At 44.8% G+C, this 17,627-nt stretch overlaps 1 protein-coding gene across 3 annotated transcripts in view; it reads right to left on the minus strand.

The window, feature by feature from the left end:
• PTPRG (protein tyrosine phosphatase receptor type G) overlaps window positions 1-17,627 on the minus strand; it is a 731,646-nt gene that overhangs the window by 163,198 nt on the left and 550,821 nt on the right. For all 3 annotated transcript variants that reach the window (XM_033424736.2, XM_004267970.3, XM_004267971.3), the window contains exon 6: window positions 12,311-12,377. In XM_033424736.2, coding sequence (XP_033280627.1) covers window positions 12,311-12,377 — 67 coding nt within the window. The remainder of the gene's footprint in view (window positions 1-12,310; window positions 12,378-17,627) is intronic.

Raw genomic sequence — 17,627 nt, forward strand, 5'->3', positions numbered from 1 at the left:
TTTCTTCCTTTCACCCTCTTTCTGGTCCCTGGTCCACCACCCTATCCCCTGGTCTCAAAGGGACTGGCTATCCCAAATCATCTTTGTGCCCATTTTCTTCATCACTTCATTTTATTTTCATACGACCCAACTAAGTCAAGCAACATACATTCTAGTTCAATAGCCGGGTATTGACGGGGCAGAACTCAGAGCTCCACCATCATCTCCTGTCATCTCATGGCCTCCACCAGAGTCACATCAACAAGTAACCACAACAACTTGTTGGGGGTGAGGGTGGGGGGATGGCAGTGATAACAGCTGACACTGGGTGCTGACCGTGTACCAGCCACAAGTTGGTACAGTAAGTCACTGACTCCTCAAGACAAACCAATAAGGTTGGTATTACTATCGCCACTTTATATGGTTAAGAAAACAGAACCACAAAGAGGTGAAGTGATTTGTGCAGCTTGTACAACTAGTCAAAAGCAGAATTGGTATTCAAACCCAGAGCCTGGTTCTCCAGCCCCAATACGACCCTGCTTCTCCTATACCAAGATGACATGGGTAGAGCAGGGTAAGAAGGTCACACCAGGCGGCCGCGAGCACTTTAGCGAGCACTTTCACAGTATATAACTGGAGACATATTTTTAAACTCTCTGCTCTTCACACCCCAGTGAAACAACCAGGAAAAGGGCATTTCCTTGGGTTCCCATAATCCTGTTCAAATGATGACATATTGACAAAGGAGGCTGGCTACAGGAGAACTAGCCTCAAATTCAAATTAACCTAAAAGGAATCACTTTTGAAGTCTTTTTCTGACTCAACATGATTGTTCACAACGCTATTAGTGCCCCACAGCATCCCATTTCCTGGCTTTGACTAAGAAAAGAAATGGAAATAGCGCACATCTATGGTGGTGTTCTGACAAACCGAAATCCAGGAAACTGTGGAAATGGCTTAAGAACGCCTGTTTCTAGAAGATTTTGAGATCAAAGGGGTTCAGATAAGCATCTGCCCTCCCTGGATCCATAACAGACTTGAGCCTATTAGTCGAGACCAGGGTGCTGCATATTTATAGCACACTTCAGGAAAGTTCCATGTAATGAGACGCTGGAAACATAAATTTCAGAGGGGGAAATTTTGTCACGTGTTAAGATGCTCAAAACTGTCAGTGGCCTGTAGATAATACAGCACTGCGTTTCCCATTCAAAAGGGAGAAGATGTGAATTTCTTTCTTGAAGGTGAACATTAGAACAGAACCCCCTTTAATTTCATTGAAATATATCTGGATGATGTGGCAATCTGGGCCATGTCAACACTGAAGCCCATCTCTGTAAAGTGTATCAAATGTTAGGTAATGATCTGAGTGGGTATTTACACTGTCCCCAAATAAACAAACCACTTTGTGAAGGCAAGACTATTAGTAGAGCTACAATAGTTACCGTTTAGACATGGCAGGGTTGACAAACTTTTTCTGTAAAGAAGCAGAGAGTAAATATTTAAGGTTTTGCAGGCCAGAGGGTCTCTGTCACAACTACTCTGCCGTTATACTGTAAAAGCAGTCATAGACAGTAAGTAAATGAATGGGCATGGCTGTGTTGCAATAAAACTTTATTTACAAAAACAGGCAGTGGGCCAGATTTGGCCTACAGATTGTATTTCCTGATCTCTGATTTCCAGGACAGTGGACACACTCCAGGTACCCTTCCTTCTCAGTACTTTCCCTGTTCTAAAGCATTTAGCATTAATACCCATGAGGCAGATACTTTCACAACTGTCATTTTCCCAGGTGGAAGGCTCAGGGACAGAGAGAGCCAACAATTTGTACAGGATCACACAGCTCCCAAGCTGCAAAGCCAGCATTCAAATCCAAGACAGCCTGAACTCTGAAGTGCTGGTCTAGAATCTCTCTGTTCAGCAGTGTCCCTAAGAGTCAAATTTCAAGTGAAAAGTAGTAAAATTTCATTTCTCTAAAGGTATTCCATAATGCAGATTTTTTATAAAAATTCACTTCAGGGACTTCCCTGGTAGTGCAGTGGATAAGAATCTGCCTGTCAATGCAGGGGACACGGGTTTGATCCTCGGTCCAGGAAGGTCCCACATGCCGCGGAGCAACTAAGCCCGTGTGCCACAACTACTGAGCCTGCGCTCTAGAGCCCGTGAGCCACAACTACCGAGCCCGCGGGCCACAACTACTGAAGTCCAAGCACCCTAGAGCCCGTGTGCCACAGCTACTGAGCCCACGTACTACAATTATAGAAGCCTGCAGCTGCAACTACTAAAGCCTGTGCACCTAGAGCCTGTGCTCTGCCAAAAGAGAAGCCACGGCAATGAGAAACCTGCGCACCTCAACGAAGATTAGCCCCCGTTCACTGCAACTAGAGAAAGCCCGCGTGCAGCAACAAAGACCCAATGCAGACAAAAATAAAAATCAACATTATAAATAAATAAATAAATTCATTTCAAAGTTCCAATTGCTGTATTCATGTGAACACATGACATGATTCTGTAGGCAAATTACAGTCTCTTTGACTGTCACCAAGAATGGCAAGGACCAAAAAAAAAGAAAAGGAAAGATTCCTCATGAGATTAAAATTTTTCCAAAGGCAGAGGAAATCGAGTTGATCATCTTACCCTCAACACCCGAACTAGCACTTATTAGGCACGATGGATGGACACTGTGATCAAAGGGGCTTAAATTTCACCTACACAAAACAGGCAAGAATCCCTCAAATCAAATCAACTCATCTCTGCTCCATCTTCTTGCTGCTGGATTGTAACAACACAGATGGCCATTTTCACCTAATAGTTTACTTTGTTCCAAATGTTCCTAGGATTTGTCTTCTTCTTCCAAAGTCCATGCAAGATATTTTTCAGAAGCTTCAGCCATTTAGTCTTAGAAAGTTCATGTTGAGATCTTCACTCCAGGGATAATCAAAATGGTGTTGGAATGATGAGAGTATGGTATTAGTATTAGTATTTCTTCACTTGCCCCTTTAACAAGTCTATATGATGAGCCTCAGTCAACCAAAAGATGCAAATGGTAACCCTGGCCAAGAACAGAGCAGCAGATGGCCTGGGAATAACAAGAGTCAGCCTCAAGTCACGAAGACCTTGGTTTAAGTCACCCAGGCCCTGCCTGCTTTACTTGCCTTTCTATGTAATGGGGGATACGAGAGCTGTACATCAGAGGGTTTCTGGAGGATTTAATGATGCCTATCAGGCTAATCATACCCTGACCTGGTACAGAGCCAGGATGAACTAGCCCAGTAACAATGAGGAGCCTTTGATTTCAGACCTGTCACCTGCCACCCCATCCCTTTGGTTTCTGATTTCTTTCCTCTAAATTCCACAAGGAAGTATTGGCTTCCAAAGTCATCGCTTAATGATACAATCCCAAGGCAGCCACAGTGCTTTCTCTGGTCTACAATCAGTTTGTAGAGAGAATAAACAACCTGTCAGGGGTACTTATGATAAAAAGTTTGGTAAAGAAAAAATAAAATGCTGTCACTCCCCTCTTTGTTTGCTGTGAGGCCACTTGGTACTCGATGTCTCCCAGAAGAAAGCAATGCCTGAATCTCTGACTTTCTAATACTTATCATTGTCTTCTTTGATTGTGAAATTTAACACACGTGCAGAAAGGTGTGCAAACATAAACATACTTTTAACCAATAATCCTAAAGTGAACCCTGGAGTGACCACCACTCTGAACAGGGGGAGACTTGCCACCCTTCCCGGGGCCAGGCCCTTATCACTTCCCCATCCCACTCCAAGAAGTAACCACCATCCTCTGTTTTTAAATAATCATTACTTTGCTTTGCTTGTAGTTTTATCACCTACATGGGCACTCCTAGAGAACCAAGGTTAGGTTTTCCCATTTTGTGAACACTTGTTCAAGAACACCTTGTGCGTTCTTCAGACTCTTGCATCACTTTACAGTTTTCAGATGTGCCCATGTTGGTGTGAGCCACGAGACTCCACGTGTTTTCACTGGTGTGAACTGTTCTGTTGTATGACTACACTTTGTTGTATTTATCCAGCTTGCTAACAATAGGTATCAGAGGCAGTTAGGAAAAACCATGGTTTGGGCAGTTAAGAAAAACAATGCCACAGACATTCTCATACACAGCTCATGGTGCATTTTTTAAAATAATTAACTAAAATGCATTTTAAAAAATAATTAATTTTTTGGCTGCATTTGGTCTTTGTTGCCGCATGCGGGCTTTCTCTAGTTGCAGCGAGCGGGGGCTACTCTTTGTTGCAGTGCGCGAGCTTCTCATTGCGGTGGCTTCTCTTGTTGCAGAGCACAGGCCCTAGGCGCGCAGGCTCGGTAGCTGTGGCGCACGGGCTTAGTTGCTCGGCGGCATGTGGGATCTTCCCAGACCAGGGATCAAACCCCTGTCCCCTGCATTGGCAGGTGGATTCTTAACCACTGTGCCACCAGGAAAGTCCCTCACGGTGCGCTTTTATCTGAGTTTTTCCAGGGGACATACATAGCAGCGGGACTACTGAATCCATTCGACTAGACACTGCCAAACTGTTTCCAGAAAATCTGAGAGTTCCCAGCATTCGTATCTTTGCCAACACTCGACACTGTCGGGATTTTTAATATTTGACTGTCTGGTGCATGATGGTAGATTATTTTAGAGCTTTGTGAGTGTAATATTTTTGAGAAATTAATGTATAATATCCATGGGCTGTTCTTTAGTTTGCAAATAGTCAAATGCACAAGTCTAAGGGGACAGTGTAGTAAGTGTTTATAATATATTTATGTAATCTAATCATCCTCCAGATCAAGATATATGGTATTTTTTTTACTGCCTGGGAAGATTCCCTTGAGTCCTTTCTCACTCACTGTACGTACCCCTTCACACCACTATTCTGACTCTTATCAGCAGAGATTAGTTTCGTCTGTTCTTGAACTTTGCATAAACAGAACCATGCAGTACATGTTCTTTTGTTTTTGTGTAAATCATCATTTTTAACTGCTGCACACTATTCCCTTGTATGAATATACTAAAACTTGAATATCCAGGCTCCCCTTGGTAGACATCTGGGCTGTTTCCACTTGGGGGCTTGTGTACAGGTCTTTTTGTAGCCGTTTGTTTTGGGAATATACCTACATGTGGAATTGCCGGCTCAGAGGGTACGGCCTACGTGTAACTTTGGCAGCAACGGCTACACGGCTTTTGGAAAGGCCGCGCCACCTTCATACCCACAGTGGTTGTCCTGGAGCGCCAGCAGTGCTGTGTCCCAGGGCTAGTTTCTTTTAAAATCATGTGTTTGTGGCCAATGATGCAGTGGCAGTTGACAAGGCAAAGCCTAGCCACTGCTTTAGAAGGAATTCAGATTGTTCTATGAGTGGCGTCTATTCCAGGGTAGTCTTGATTATAGAAACCTCAATCCTAGCAGGTGGGATATGGAAAAAAGAACAGACGCAGACGCTCCAGCTTTCACCACCACATGAAAACACTTGGCCGGGTAGTCACACGTATGTGCAGATTTACGTTATTACCTCCCTTTCTGCTAGATGCCTGGATTGAGTCTAACTATTCCAAAGACTTTGTCCATAGATCTGGTGAGTTGACAATGAGCATCCCAGGGCAGGGGAGAAGATGGGTAGAAAATATCCCCAAAGTGGGCCCAGTGACTAAACTAGTCAACAACTGGGTGAGGTATTCTGCAAAGAAAGTCTGATTTTCATAGACCCAACTTCTATTGGTGAGTTTTAACAAGGAGAGCTTGCAAGAGCCTCATTTTGTGACATCACTAGAAAGACGTTCTCGAGTGATAATGTATTTGTACTTTCACTGATGATAAGTTTCTCAGAAGAGCCTGGGGAGGGTGGACAGGGAGAAGAGCCATCTCGTCCTGACTGGTGTCTGAGGCAATTTCTAACTGCCCCCTTTATGTTTCCCGTGAAGGAGGAAGATACTTTCCTACGCACTAAGGTAGTACATTCAGTGGAAGAGGAAAGGACAGAAAGCAAGGTGATGAGAGAAGAGGGACAGGGACTTCCCTGGTGGTCCAGTGGTTAAGAATCCACCTGCCAACGCAGGGGAGGTGGGTTTGATCCCTGGTCAGGGAACTAAGATCCCACATGCCGCAGGGCAACTAAGCCCACGCGCCGCAACTACTGAGCATGCGAGCCACAACTAGAGAGCAGCCGCACGCCGCAACGAAGAGCCCGCGTGACACAACTAAGACCTGATGCAGCCAAACATAAAAATAAAGTAAAAATATTAAAAAGAAAAGAGGGGTGGATAGTCAAAGCTCAACAATCAAACAATCACTACTAGCAAGTTTCCTTCCAAAAACAAAATAATGGATCTTTCTTAGATGATTGACATGAGGGAGTGGTCAGTGTTCTAGACTAGGTATATGTACAGTCTGCTGGAGTTTCTTTGGGTGGATATTATGAAAAAGAATAGAAAGTAGGTAATCGAAAAACTTGAAAGAAAAATAAGACATCCTTTTTAATTGACAGAGGATATAATGTACATTACTTAGCATTGGTCAATTGGGTAATTGGTACATTTTTACACAAACTCACATACAAGTTTATTGTTTTATTTTATTTTTTGAAATGGATTGCTTTTTAAAATTTTTAAAATTTTATTTATTTATCTTTGGCTGCATTGGGTCTTCATTGCTGCGCGCGGGCTTTCTCCAGTTGCGGCGAGCGGGGGCTACTCTTTGTTGCAGTGCCTTCTCTTGTTGCAGAGCACAGGATCTAGGTGCACGGGCTTCAGTAGTTGTGGTGCACGGGCTTAGTAGTTGTGGTGCACAGGCTCAGTAGTTGCAATGCACGGGCTCAGTAGTTGCGGCACGCGGGCTTAGTTGCTCTGTGGCATGTGGGATCTTCCCAGACCAGGGATCAAACCCATGTCCCCTGCATTGGCGGGTGGATTCTTAACCATTGCGCCACCAGGGAAGCCCCACAAGTTTATTTTTTTAAGTGGGTTTTGAAAACATTAGAATTAGACTAAGCTCTTTGAAACCAATATTTCTATCAGGTGTGGCTACTTGCAAGTCCTGGTTCTTATATACAAAAAGCATTGTGAATGACTGGGTCAGAGTGATGAATAAGAGTCACAATTTCTGGGCTTCCCTGATGGCACAGTGGTTGAGAGTCCACCTGCTCATGCAGGGGACACGGGTTCGTGCCCTGGTCCGGGAAGATCCCACATGCTGCAGAGCAGCTGGGCCTGTGAGCCATGGCCGCTGAGCCTGCGCGTCCGGAGCCTGTGCTCCACAACGGGAGAGGCCACAGCAGTGAGAGGCCCGCGTACCGCAAAAAAAAAAAAAAAAAAAAAAAAAAAAAGTCACAATTTCTTTTCCTTTCCAGGGTATGCTGGCGGTAGCGTATATAAAATCCCTGATTAGATACATTTTAATGCTTCCACCTATGGCTCAATGGATAGACAGGACCAGAATCAATGGCAGATCACCTCTCTTCATTCTATTTATATTTTTTCATGCTTCCAAGTTTGTAAAAATCACAATTTACATAGAAAAATGAACACCTAAGAAAGAGCACTTTCTGCGACTTCCCTGGTGGCGCAGTGTTTAAGAATCTGCCTGCCATTGCAGGGGACACGGGTTTGAGCCCTGGTCTGGGAAGATCCCACATGCTGCAGAGCAACTAAGCCTGTGCACCACAACTACTGAGCCTGAGCTCTAGAGCCCGTGAGCTACAACTACTGAGCTCATGTGCCACAACTACTGAAGCCCGTGTCCCTAGAGCCTGTGCTCCGTAACAAGAGAAGCCACCACAATGAGAAGCCTGCGCACCACAACGAAGAGTAGCCCCTGCTCACCACAACTAGAGAAAGCCCGCACACAGCAATGAAGACCCAACACAGCCAAAAATAAATAAATAAAATAAATAAATTTATAAAAAAAGAAACAAAACAAAAAGAAAGAGCACTTTCTGCTTCCAAGAGGTTTCTAGGTATCTCTCCCCAGCTCCCCTGCACGAGAGTAGCAAGGTCCCAGAGCTCAGAGTCTCCAACATGCCACCTCTGTGCTGCTGCTGCTTGGGACCTTATACTCCCTCCTCTGCCTGGACAACCTCTATGCACTCTTTAGGTCTTCATGGTCACTTTGTCTGCAATGCTCGGTCTATATCCCCAAGTCTAAGTTAAATCTTCTGCTGCTCTCCACTCTTCTTTTTTTTAAATAATTTTATTTATTTTTGGCTGCATTGGGTCTTTGTTGCTGCGTGCGGCCTTTCTCTAGTTGTGGCGAGCAGGGGCCACTCTTCATTGCAGTGCGCGGGCTTCTCATCGTGGTGGCTTTTCTTGTTGCGGAGCATGGGCTCTAGGCACGTGGGCTTCAGTAGTTGCAGCATGCAGGCTCAGTTGTTGTGGCGCACAGGCTCTAGGATGCACAGGCTTCAACAGCTGTGGCTCGTGGGCCCTAGAGCGAAGTCTCAGTAGCTGTGGCACACGGGCTCAGTTGCTCTGCGGGATGTGGAATCTTCCCGGACCAGGGATTGAACCTGTTTCCCCTGCACTGGCAGGCGGATTCTTAACAACTGCGCCACCAGGGAAGTCCCTCCTCACTCTTTAATGTAATTACATGCTTAACCATATATCTCTCCTGAGTGTCTACAAACTCAGGGAGGGCTGGTCCACGCGTGCTGTGCTTTCTCTCTGCCTAGCTTCATGGTGTACTTAGATGAAGCACTTAATAATTATGCACAAAAGGAACAAGCAGTAACTGTAAGAAGTTCTGAGCATTTTAAAAAAAGTGAGAGGACCAAGTCATCAACTTTTTGGCAAGGTGATGAGGAAAATGTCTTTGGAAGGAAGATGCGACCTCTGGACCAGCCACAGGAGACACCCCTAAGATCTTCCTTCTAGAGACAAGCTGCTATGCCTTCGGGCACACCTCGATGCTCACAGGGAGGCCGCTCTCGCTGGGATGCTCTAGCCAATGACCACACCTGGTAGGGCTGGGCCAATGCTGCCCAACAGAGGACTCCTCTCACGGGCCGTCTTGGCCCTGGCGTTCTCCAAGGTCCCAGCCAAGACTTTCCTAGAGCTGCCTTCAGCCAGTCCTCCTAGGTTCCCTCTCTTTAGAGGCATCAGAGCTGCACTGGGGTCCCAGTGCTCTCCCCACCCACTCCTTCTCCCTCTCCTCTTTATCCTTCCTGGGCAGTCCCTCCCTGCCAAAAAACTCACCTGCACTTAAAATTCCATCTTGGTGTCTGCTTCACAGAGGACCCTACTGACCAAATGCCAATGGTTGGCTGGTGGGACCAGATTCCTCCTTGCCATTTCAGCTAAAGGAACATACAAGATTCTTCCTAGGGAGGTCCCTGGTGGTGCAGTGGTTAAGAATCCGCCTGCCAACGCAGGGGACACAGGTTCGAGCTCTGCTCCAGGAAGATCCCACATGCCGCGGAGCAACTAAGCCTGTGAGCCACAACTACTGAGCCCATGTGCCACAACTACTGAAGCCCACATGCCTAGAGCCCATGCTGTGCAACAAGAGAAGCCACTGCAACGAGAAGCCCACGCACCATACAAAGAGTAGCCTCCGCTCGCCACAACTAGAGAAAGCCCGTATGCAGCAACGAAGACCCAACGCAGCCAAAAAAAAAAAAAAAAAAAAAGAAGAATTGTCTGAGGAGATAAGATCCAAACTGACACCTGAAATAATTAGAGGGAGACACACTTGCTCTTAGCTGAGGGAAGAACTTTTCTGATATAGGAACCAGCAACAGCAATGTAAAGGCTGGAAGGGGTAATGCTCCAGGCAGGCTGGAGGGAGAGGGGGTGGCATTCACCTCCCTTCCAGGTACCTCAGGGCTGGCCTGTGTCTGTCTGTCTTCACCAGTACATCAGCCCAGGGCTCACACCCACTGGGCGTGCAACACTTTTGCTGAATAAAGAAGTAAACTTTCTCAGAGAGGCTAAGGAGGCAGCCATAGTTCCAGCTAGTGAGTGGCAAAGCCGAGATCCCCGCCGCAGCCTGTCTGGCTCCGAAGCCCATGCTCTTTCCACCCTAAGACCCTAATAATGCCTGCGATGGCACATGGAAGAAATTCTCCCCCAGAACTGCAGGGACTCCCTCCCGGGCTAGGTTGCTGTGTTCACAGAGCGACTCTGCAGTTCCTCACCTCACCTTGGCACATGTCTGGGCACCCTTTGTGGCGTAAGTTACTTAACATGATCAGGATAAAAGCCAGACGTTAGAAACCTTGATCTGAGCTCCAGAACTGGGCACGAGGAATAATTCTCGGGCTATGCCAGCCGCATGGGAGCAAACCAAGAGCAGACTTTTACCAGAAGCCTAAAGTTGAACCAAACATGCCCACAAATAGGAATGCTCACGTCTCCCTGTCAAATACCAATGATTAACAAGCACATTCACTTGTGTGTTAAAGAAAATATATGCCCTCCCCTCCCAGGGGATAATTATTTCTCTGTTATACTGAAATAAATGTTCAGTTCTAAAACTTCAAAAAAAAAAGAAGTGAACTTCCTTTGCAGGTAACTATTTTTTGCAGGTCTCCTCTGACTTTTCAATTAGGAGGTAGAGTTGAAACCTCATCCTGGGCATCTCTGTCATCCTCCCAGTAACAGGTATCATATTCCTGCATATAACTGCCTCTTAGAGGCTAACTGTGGATAACGAGGAAGGATTACACGATTATGCCGGCGCACAGGTCATGAACCGAATGATCACTATGCAGTGAGTTTACTGCGATTTGGGGATTTGGGGGCTAAGGGAAGCCTACTGCTTATCTTTAACATATGAAATGTCCTGCAATGATCATTGTGGAAATGAGATTACACAGACCCACTCAAATGCCATAGCTGACGGAATGCTTCCTCTCAGGCTGAAGAAGAGGTACCTGTTTTGAAGATTCCAGAATTCTTCGTAGGGTGATTGTATTAAAACAGGACGAAGAGCCAGGGGGAAGGAAGATCTATCCATCATTTAGTATATTTCAAACCCCCAACCTCATAATCTATATTATAGACTGGAATTCCAAGAAAGTGTTTGATGAACTGAAAGTTCCCAGGCACCTTCTGGGAAGGAGCTCAGAGAACATAGCGTGTTGCCCATAACATCAACTTTCTGTGCATTTTTGAGGCTGCCCAGTGCAAATTTCCCTATGTCTCACACCCACCACTACTGCTATTAACATCAAATCACAAAGGAGCAGACGGTCTAAGTTTTGGCAAAAGTGTTTAATTCCCTTGGCAAACTTCCATACTACCTACTTCCCAGCTCTGCGTGAGGAGATTTCTTCAGAGATACAAACGAAAATTGCGAAGCAACGGATGTTTTCTACAGTGAAAACCTCAACGAGCCGTTTTCAGTCACCCTATTTTTCTACTTTCACTAGGTTTATTATTGCTACCCGCTGTATGATTGAACAGTTGTAAGGGCAAAACGATCCAAAATCCTACCTGCTTCCACGGAACACTGATAACTGGTTTTGTTTCCCTGAGAAAAAGGGAGTAAGATGTTTGTTAAGCTCTGCAGAATTGGCTAATGTCAAAAGACATCCTCCCAGAAAGGTGTGAAGATGTCTTTATCATAGCTGTGGAGATGAAGGGGAGATGTAGTAAGGTTACTAATGCTATTTCTGTCAATGTCTTTGGAATTCTAATTAGATTATTAAAATCTTTCAAATCATTACAGTACCTCTCATCTCCACACCTCCCTGTGACAAGGGTACTTTTGAAATTAGAGGATCCTGATGTCATAGGTAATGACGCATCGCCAATAATCAAGTTGCAGGGAAATTCCTCCAATAAAAAACAGTTGGGTAAGACAGAACCCATCTATCTTACTTTCTCTCCTCGTTTTATGCTTGAGGATAAGATGTCTGCTGCACAGAACACGGCCTAGCATTTTCCATTCTAGTAGCTGATGGTACTTGCTCACATGCGGCAAAGTTTAATGACTTGTCACGGCTACTTAAGTTTTTTTCCCTTACATCTGAGGGGCAAATCAAGAAATTCATAAATGAAAAGTTACTTGAAAAGGGAATAATTTTAGGATAGATATGAGGCACCTGGCAGGTTCAACGTGTATGAATGGTACATCTTAGGGTGTTCTGATTTATAACACGTGAATTCCGAGTGGTACCTGAAGAGAAACAAATTGCTTACTGTTAACCCAGATCCATTTGCAGGTAATAAATGGATGTGCTCTCTACCCATCAAATAATGGGCCTCATGCCCTTCAACATCAGTGGATGTGGAATGGGTGTCATACTCCATCCTCTGCAAGATAACCCATTCCTTTAGGCGGAGACCTTAGCCCTTCACATTCCAGCAAAAGGAAGTGCACGCAGCTTACTTACCATGATGTACGACGCCCTTCAACCCATGGATAATAGGATCCAGTGCAGAATTGTCCCTTGGACTGACCTATATGTAAAGGAAACATGGTTGGTTAAATCTATTCTGGCATCAGACACAACAGTCTCAGTTTAATCTTCTAAAGAGAAGGCGGGGGAAATAGATGCTATCTAGCAAGCTGCTTGGGTCTCACATACATCATGGCTCTCACCAAACACAGGAGATTTATGACATAATAAAACCAAGTGAGGATGTCTAAATCAAAAGAAAGAAACTTCTCAGAATACATTAGAACAGGAGAGAAATACCGCAGTCCTAGCAAAATCTTAAAAAGCAAGCAGACTATCCCCTTGCTTTGTTTTATTAAAAGTAGACCCCAATCGGCTAAAACGTCATTGAAAGTCACCAGAGAGCAATCCATCAGTGACTGAATATTTCAATACCTTTTTGGGATTATGGTTTTTTCCTCTTCTTTTTAAAAATGGATCTGTTCCCTGCCGGCTTACTCTCCTTTTTAAGGATCCCGATTCCCTGTGCCTTAACTTATGCTCAAAGAGACATTTCTAAGAGTCACTCGAGCCGGGAAAATGTAGAGCGGAAAGGAGCTCGAAGAGACAGTGTCTCCAACCTCTCTTCCCCGCTGGAGTATTTTTTTACGTTTTATTTTTACATTTTTTAATTTTGGCGGTGCCACAGGGCTTGCGGGATCTCAGTTCCTCCACCAGGGACTGAACCTGGGCCCCAGAGCGAAAGCGTCAAGTCCTAACCACTAGACCACCAGGGGCCTCCCCTCCCCCACCCCCTGGAGTTTTTAATCTGCCGAAGAAATGTCAAGCCTCTTTGATCTTCACCCTCGCGCCTTCCCCTTATGTTCTGATACTACTCGGCATAAATTCTCATTCTTGTCCTTTCCAGAAGATTAAAATTCCACCAGCATATTATAATTTTGGTTTTTAAGTTCTTTCTTTTAGACATATTGAAATAGCTACAAATGAAATGATTCTGCTTTCAAATAACTCAGGAGTGGATAGCAGAGGAAGCGAGCCGGGTTTAGATGCACCAGGACTGGCCACTAATCAATCATTTAGGATCTTAGGTGATGAGTATCAGAAGAGTCACGATACAATTTTCTCTACTTTTGTGTATGTTGAACTTCTTCCAAATAAAGAGTTTCCCCAAATCCATTATCTATGGTCAGCGTATCTCCTAAAATTTTTTTCCCCAGGGTGTTATTTACATTTAATCCACTTCTAACACAATAACGTTGAGATACTGACGAAACTTTCAATGGGTAGCAAGACCCAACTTGATGTTTCCTGGTTAATCCAGATGAATCCAGGGCCAACTTAGGTTAAGTTTTAAGGTAGCTGAAAAATGGCCACACCCCTTCCTCCCTTATAGATCCTCCCTGTCTGGCTGCCAATCCTAGTTTGCTCTCTAATAGTAAGTCATACTTCACAATTTCTTTCTCTCTTCTGCCTCAGCGTCTCCAAGTTAAAGCAGTGGTTCTCAACTGGAGGCCTTTTTACCTATCTCTCACTCCCCATTCCCACCCAGGGGATATTTGACCATGTCTGCTGACACTGTTGGTCGTCACAAGTAAGGGTGGAAGGGCGAGGCTATTAGCATCAAGTGGGTAGAGGCAGGGCTGCTGCTAAGCATCCCATAATGTTCAAAAGAGCCCCCCAGAGCAATGAATTATCTGGCCCATAATGCCAACGATGCAGAAGTTGAGAATGAAAAACCCGGACTGGATGCTCTATTGAGTTAACAGCGATTATATATTATTGTCTGGAGCCCTGAGTTACGACTAAATTCAAACACAGGTGTCATTAAGTATGGGGTTATGTTTATAGACTAATAAAATGAGGTGGAATTTGGTACTACATTGTAAACACTACAAGTACTACCAAAAAAAAAAAAAAGTATCAGTGTATCAGATCACAATGATGGATTTCTGGAAGTTGCCATGAGTGTAGCTCCAAAATTGCCCGAAAGGAAGCTCAAGCCACTGGTTGAAGCACAAAACATTTCTGAAAGGCAAACATCCACAGAATACCACAAAATGAAAAACAATCATATTTGCACCATGGCACAGACTAATCAAAAATTTTAAAACATGACCAAAAATGGAAACACAACTCAAGAATGCAAGGTAAGAGCGTCTACCAGTAAATGGCCAAACTTCAAGTGACAGAACAAAGTAAGAGCCCACAGAAATATCTCATATCAAATTGAAGTTACAGACAAAAACACAGTCTTCTTTCTCCCATGTCCAGATTCAGTCTGCGAGACATGTTAATGCCAGTTCAACTACCTGAAGTTACTTTAATGTATGTGGGAAATAGCAAAATGGCCACAAACTCCTGCCATCCCTGTCACATGCATCTTGGCAATGTGATTGGCCACTCCTCCCATCAAGAGCGCACATCAACCTCTCCACTCTTTGAAACTGGGCTTGGGGATTTCCTAGTGGTGCAGTGGTTAAGAATCTGCCTGCCAATGCAGGGGACACGGGTTTGAGCCCTGGTCCGGGAAGATCCCACATGCCACGGATCAACTAAGCCCATGCACCACAACTACTGAGCCTGCGTTCTAGAGCCCGCGAGCCACAACTACTGAGCCCGCCTGCTGCAACTACTGAAGCCCGCGCTCCTAGAGCCCATGCTCCGCAACAAGAGAAGCCACTGCAATGAGAAGCCCGCACACCACAACAAAGAGTAGCCCCTGCTCGCCGCAGCTAGAGAAAGCCCACGCACAGCAACGAAGACCCAACGCAGCCAATAAAGAAATTATTTAATTAAAAACAAACAGACTGGGCTTGGCCACATGCTTTGGCCAAAGGGACAGCAAATATGAGGCAGGGAGACGCTTATACAGGGATGCGAATGCAAGGGTTTATCCTCTCTTGTTAATCTTCGAAATCCTGAAACCACCAGGTGAGGAACTCCAGGCTAGCCTACTGGAGGATGAGAGACCACAAAGAGCAGACACATGCAGTCCAGGCTGAAGCCATTCTAGACCCACCAGCCTGCCAACTACCAGACAGGAGAGTGAGTCCATGTGAGACCATTCAGCCTCAGATGGACCACCTGCAGTCTGCAGAGACCAGCCAAGCTGGCCTTGACCAGAAGAACCGCCCAGCCAACCGAAAGTAACAAAGTCATTGTTGTTTTAACTAATTGGGATCATCGATTACAGAGCAAAATTTAGCTGAGTTTCATGACTGTGTACAGAGGTGGAAGATGGGGACAGGCTATAATATCAATACTTTTCTTAACCAATACACTTTGCTTATTTAAAGTTTGTCTTGAAAGTTTCTCAGTGAGATGCCACCATCACAAGGCACAACATTTACCATCAACCTGATCAACTCATGTGCTTCTACAAAACTGTGTTAGCCCCTCCTCTACCATGGCAACATTTCACGGATACTGATTTTTGATCCCAACTGTGGGGGGATGTTTTGTAGTCAGGAGGGCACTTTAATGCATTTAGTCTCATCTGATGATGTGAAACTTCAAGGAAACTGTTCCTAATACTCTGTGACTTACATCCACCAATGATGTCTGTAGCCCAAGCAAAAGAAAAATAAGCTGATAACCTACTCCATCTTCAATTTCTGGTTGCTTCTGACTACACTATCTCTGTGCCTGATTACTCAGTCCTGGTCTCATTTGAGCTCAAGAGCCTGACCCTAGATTCTAAGCGATCCGGAAACTGAAAAGCCTTCTCCAATGCCCATTTATCTCCACAGCCTCCACTGCTGGTTTATACGGCTGGGGTTGAGAAGATGGACAGAGAGAGAAAGAATAATGGAGATCACTGGCTGGTCAAAGTAACTTACTAATAATACAGAGCCTACTCTCCAGTTCCTGTCTTGGATCTAAACCTCAGGGTTAGAATCCAAAGAGCATGTTAATAAGTGGGTTTGTTCCAGAAAGGCATAACCCTAACTGAAATATTCCCTTCCACTCACTGCCTCAACCAATTTGCCACGTAAAAAAATCCAGGGACATAACCTAAGCAATTTGGGCAGCTTTGAAATATGCCTACGGAAAGGGTGTAGCAGCAACCCTTGTTTATACTCCGGTCTCTGCCCTGGGTAGAGGAGGCCAAGGGGTGGGGAAAAACTGCCATTTTTAGAGCTCCAGTGTCCTCACCTGTGAAATGGGGATAAATCTCGTAATGTTATGAGAATGAAATGCATGAAGCTTGGAGTATAACGCTGAGTACAAATGCAACATTCAGGAAGGGCTGGATATGACAGGGCAACAACCCGACCCAAACGTTCAAATGTAAATGAATGTCAAACAACAGCAGTTTTATCCCTGAGACTTCGCAATGCACTTGGCTCTAAAAGCAATACCTCCTTGAGTTCGAATTTCAGATGATCCAAATTTATGTTTTATTTGACATCCACTCCCTTTTGTAATATACTGCTCCTGCTAAAGCCACAGGAGGAGTTTTCCTAGCTCTTGAAATCTGCTTCCTTCCACTTTAAGATCAAAGGAGTTACGCAGTAATACGGAAAGGGCAGCAATGGCAAACATGAGCTTAAAATGGACGAGAAGAAATGGACACCCCTTTCCCTGCAGAGTTTGTGCTCTCATTGCAAAACATAGCTTAGGGTACTTCCAATACAGATGCAACAGAGGGCTCTGAAATGAAAGCTTTTAAGTTGTCTTTGGATATAACCAAAAGACAAAGAGACATTAGCAATACAGGAAACCATGTAGGTTTGGGCAAAAGGCCAAATTTATATAAATGCTGATGAAATCTAAACTTCATAAAATTTTTTCCCCAAATAATAGACATAAGGATTCAGCCAACTATCAATTTAGTAACCAACTTACTGATAATCTCTAGAGATGTGTTGATAATCCAGGCTCTACAGGCAGACAGACATTTATTCCTGCTTGAAGCAAAATGACACGAGGCAGAGAAGCCCCACCAGACTGTGTGTCTGCATTCGGATGTGCTGCCGTTTACTTTTCCCATCCACGGTGCCATGTGGCCCTTGACTTGGATCCTAATAACCTTCCATCTATCAAGTCCTGGCCATCTGCTAAATAGGATGTCCAAGACAACCTAGTTGCCTTGAAACTGACATCGCCAGCTGCTCCTTTGGTCCTATAAATGTTGTATCCAGCCAATACCCTCTTGTGGGAAAAAGGATTTATGCCTGCTGAGGGTGAATGGCTACACCATTAACCACAGCCGCGGGGGAAAGTGACAAACAGCAGGACCGGAGTTTCTGCACATCCTTCCTGAGTTGCAGAGATGATGATCCAACCAAGCTGATGGTTAGCAGGTAAC

Source organism: Orcinus orca, chromosome 10, assembly GCF_937001465.1.
Source record: "Orcinus orca chromosome 10, mOrcOrc1.1, whole genome shotgun sequence".
Taxonomy (NCBI): domain Eukaryota; kingdom Metazoa; phylum Chordata; class Mammalia; order Artiodactyla; family Delphinidae; genus Orcinus; species Orcinus orca.